Source organism: Brachycentrus maculatus, unplaced genomic scaffold, assembly GCF_059751285.1.
Source record: "Brachycentrus maculatus isolate JH-2025_06_01 unplaced genomic scaffold, ASM5975128v1 h1tg001192l, whole genome shotgun sequence".
Classification (NCBI taxonomy): Eukaryota; Metazoa; Arthropoda; class Insecta; order Trichoptera; family Brachycentridae; genus Brachycentrus; species Brachycentrus maculatus.
Window position 1 is genome coordinate 19,240 of NW_028281879.1, and position 3,657 is coordinate 22,896.

At 37.3% G+C, this 3,657-nt stretch overlaps 1 protein-coding gene across 1 annotated transcript; it reads right to left on the reverse strand.

Annotated features, from left to right (window-relative positions):
- Positions 1 to 2,920: 2,920 nt before the first annotated feature.
- On the reverse strand, positions 2,921 to 3,385 carry LOC148299305 (uncharacterized). Its single transcript, XM_088276214.1, has one exon. It carries the CDS (start codon positions 3,383 to 3,385, stop codon positions 2,921 to 2,923), a length of 465 nt encoding a protein of 154 aa, XP_088132340.1.
- Between the last annotated feature and the right edge of the window lie 272 nt (positions 3,386 to 3,657).

Genomic DNA, 3,657 nt, shown 5'->3' on the forward strand with positions numbered 1-3,657 from the left:
ATCAATAATAAGGCATAAAACGAAAAGAGATCAAATTCTTTGGGCCATGACTCCATCGATAATGTTTATTACTCCTGGAAAAAAAGAAACTAAAGATATGTAATTGATAACTTTAAAAGGAATTTGCAGAGGGGGAAATCATCAGAGCTGCCAAATAATCCTCTTTTGATGCAACATCAGAGCATCAAAGAACCACTTGTACAGCAGAATCGGTCTGAACAAAGAAACCTCAATATGAAAATCACGAAGGCAGAAAATAATAAGTTACTATCAAGAAGCGATCATCGCAGCCGCAATTCAACTTCAAACCTAAAACAATACAAAAAATAGCAGACAAAAGAGCAGAAGTAGCCGAAGGAACATAAGTAACACAAAGAAAACAAAGAGCATAAGGAGCACAAGGAACATCAAATGAATAACGAAAACACAAACTTCAGCCAAAACAGCAACCATGCAACAGGGAAACAAAAAAACCTCCTGAAGATGTAGCCAAAGACAGAAGCAGGCAAACAGCTACTCGAGGAACTCCGGAAACAAATTGCGGTCAACAACAATCTGATCAATGCCAACAATAATAACACCACCGCAAGCCCCTACAATGAGTAAATTCTCATAAAGAAGACGATTGTTCAATTTATTGCAAAGTATCGTGAAAATTTACAGAAAGAAATGATCTAGAAGTCAACACTCCCGCAAAGACTCTCCAAGCTGCACATCTAAGACTCTAAATAGTTGCTACTCTTTTGCCCTATGAAGAAGAAAATAAGCTCTCAAGCAGAAATGCCGTTGAATAAATAGACCGAGGAGTTTATCGACATCCTCAAAGAAATCAGCGGAGGAAACTTGATGAAATACTGGAGGCTGCTTCAGTAAAAAAAACTATGATCATAAGATTAGTCTGCATGGGCTCGATTATATTTCAAAATGTGTTTCCATTTCTTTATAATTCGATGTTCTCATTAAATAATATATGGTTGGAATAATTAAAAATATGATTTTATCACAACTCACATACTTATTAAATATCCCAGGGTTATCACATAATTATTATAGAGTTATCACATAGTACAGAAAATACAGAAAATGAAGTATATAGCAACATACTATGCATAAATTAAGGATATCATACTAACAATTTCATGAGCCAAATGTCTATTTCATACTGAATAACCGCGTTAATTGTACAGCGTGGGTCACTGTATGAGGTAGCGTGTGTCCTCAACAAATTTGATAGGAATTGGAACAATAATTAGATAATATATATAAAAATAATGTGATGATAAAAATTTAATACAATGGCAATGAGAGGAATGCATGACAGATTGACAGTCTAATTAAGTTCAAACAGGCATGCTAAACTCTTCTCAGTATAATAAAATTTAACTAAAGTGCCCTTATTATGGCTACCTAGTTAAAGATTGCCATCATCTTACCGGACAATTGTCGATGAATATGAATCGTTTTAATAGAGGTATTAAAATGGGTCATGTCTTGCAGTTCAGGTCATCTATTTCGACAAGAAAAAGCCTATTCTCTAGGTTACCCCAACCGGCGCACAATAGTTCTTAGTGGCTTCTTCTCACGGATGCTCAGTCCTCAACAAATGTTAAAATCCACAATCGATAATTAGCGAATAAAATATAGTCTACAAATACAAAATAGGCAACTCCAGCATGGTCCATTGCATCAGTGAGGCTGAACTCAGTGCCAAAAATTACGAAGCCATTTCATAGGAGGAAAAGAGGAGATAAAATGATAAAATATAAAAGATATATGGCAAATTCAAAAGACCCAAAAAGCCAATCTTCCGTTACTTTAATTCTGAAAAGCGGTGCCGGCATTGCAGAAGAAAAGGGCATCGAGCCAGCAATTGCACAGAAGATAGCAGTTTTTTCATGACTCTTATGAGGAGCAAAAATAGTCATTTAAGGCATAGAGGCCTTGTCATCGAAGTCGACCGCAGCACATCCACTGAGAGTTACGATTATTGATGATAAGTTTATTTCCGATGCATTATTCAGTTACTTGAGAACATCTGCATCCATATCTCTGCTTTAGTCATCGGTTAGTCATCATTACTGCCTTGGTTTCTTCGTGGCCGACCCCAATCGCATAGTTATACAATAAATTATAAAGCATTGGGTTGATCGCAGCTTATAAATGAATAGGAACTGACTATATATATAAGCTATAATAAATGGATTAATAAAGTAGGGCAGAATCTTATAAAGCTTTGTGATAAGATTAAAACAATAACCTTCTGATAGTATATCATTCATTCATATAAGCTATAATAATAAGTCACAACTTTAAATATCTTGGCTCATTCGGCTTTCTTTTTAGGCTTGTCAAGAGACTGGGCCAAAAGACCGATAACTTCTTCATCCTTAATGCTATTCTCGGTTTTGTAGAGTTCTTCATCGATGGGCAAGCCAGTCAGAGCAATGGTTTTTCCTTTGGTGATCATAACCGTGATTGTGAATTGGGCGACGACATCTCCTGACTTTTCGGATAGGACTGGGTATGGCACTAGGAGTTCGTGTTCTAGACATTCCTTCAAGCCTATTTTGGCAGCATTTTGGTCTTCGAAGCTGTTCAAGCTAAAGCAGAAAGATGGGCACATGTTTTGAACTTCGTTGAAAAATTGCCTGCTCTGCTTGATCTTGAGGTTGTAGGCTCGATCAAGAGACCGTTTGTAAATAGTGCATTTCACATCGGGCTAAACATGTCATCGAATCTTTACTTATCTGGGCTTGCCTTCTCCTGAAGAGACCAGGACGTCAAATAGGAAAACATCGTTAATATTGAATTCCTGATCTTCGACTCTTTGCTAAAAAGTTTCCTTGTTGATAATCACCTTGTTGCCATCAATCAGATGCTTCTTGGTTTCGTGGGAAATAACTCCCTAGACTGGGTTGACTTAGTAAGCCTCACACACTTTCTTAATAACTTCGGTCACTTGGTTGTTAAAGTTTCCAGGCCTGAAGAGTCTCAACGAAGCTTGGATGGCCTTATAAGCGGCGAGGATCACATCGGCCTTTTTGCCGGTGATTGGAGCTTTGGCATCAGATTGGACAACGAGTGTGTGTGAAACCAGAGTGGCGAATCCGTCGATGTGGGTTCCGAGCTGGATTTTGACTAAATCTCCTTCTTGGATGGAGGTTGAGTCTTCGGGGTATGGGGAGTTATAGCCGCAGATTTCGTTGACAGAAATACAAGTGGGGAAGGATATTCCTTTGAAGATCTGTTTTTTATTGAATACTTTGCTGAGCCCCTCGAGCATGCTGTTATCTCCCAGAACACAGAGATCGATGATTTTGGAGCCAACCGAGATCTTCTTGATGAGCTTGCTCAGAACCTCTAATATAATCGAAGCGAATACCATTGGCTACCTTCGCAGATGATTGATATTTATCAATGACTCCGGGGGTGTTAAGAGTTTCTTCTTCTTCTTTATCCATATCAACAATCAATAAAAATAATCAAATCTTTAATTTCAATATTATATACATTAATTTAATTCATTTGTCTTTTCACTTATTTATTGACCATCTATATCGATCCATCATGCTTTCTTTTCATCATAGTAACATCTGTTCCATTAGACACAATTCAAGTATATTAGAGCATAGTCCAAGTATATTTAGCCTTTTGTTC

Bases quoted from the DNA above. Each gene is read 5' to 3' on its own strand.
- LOC148299305 (XM_088276214.1), bottom strand. From the start codon at position 3,385: ATGGTATTCGCTTCGATTATATTAGAGGTTCTGAGCAAGCTCATCAAG.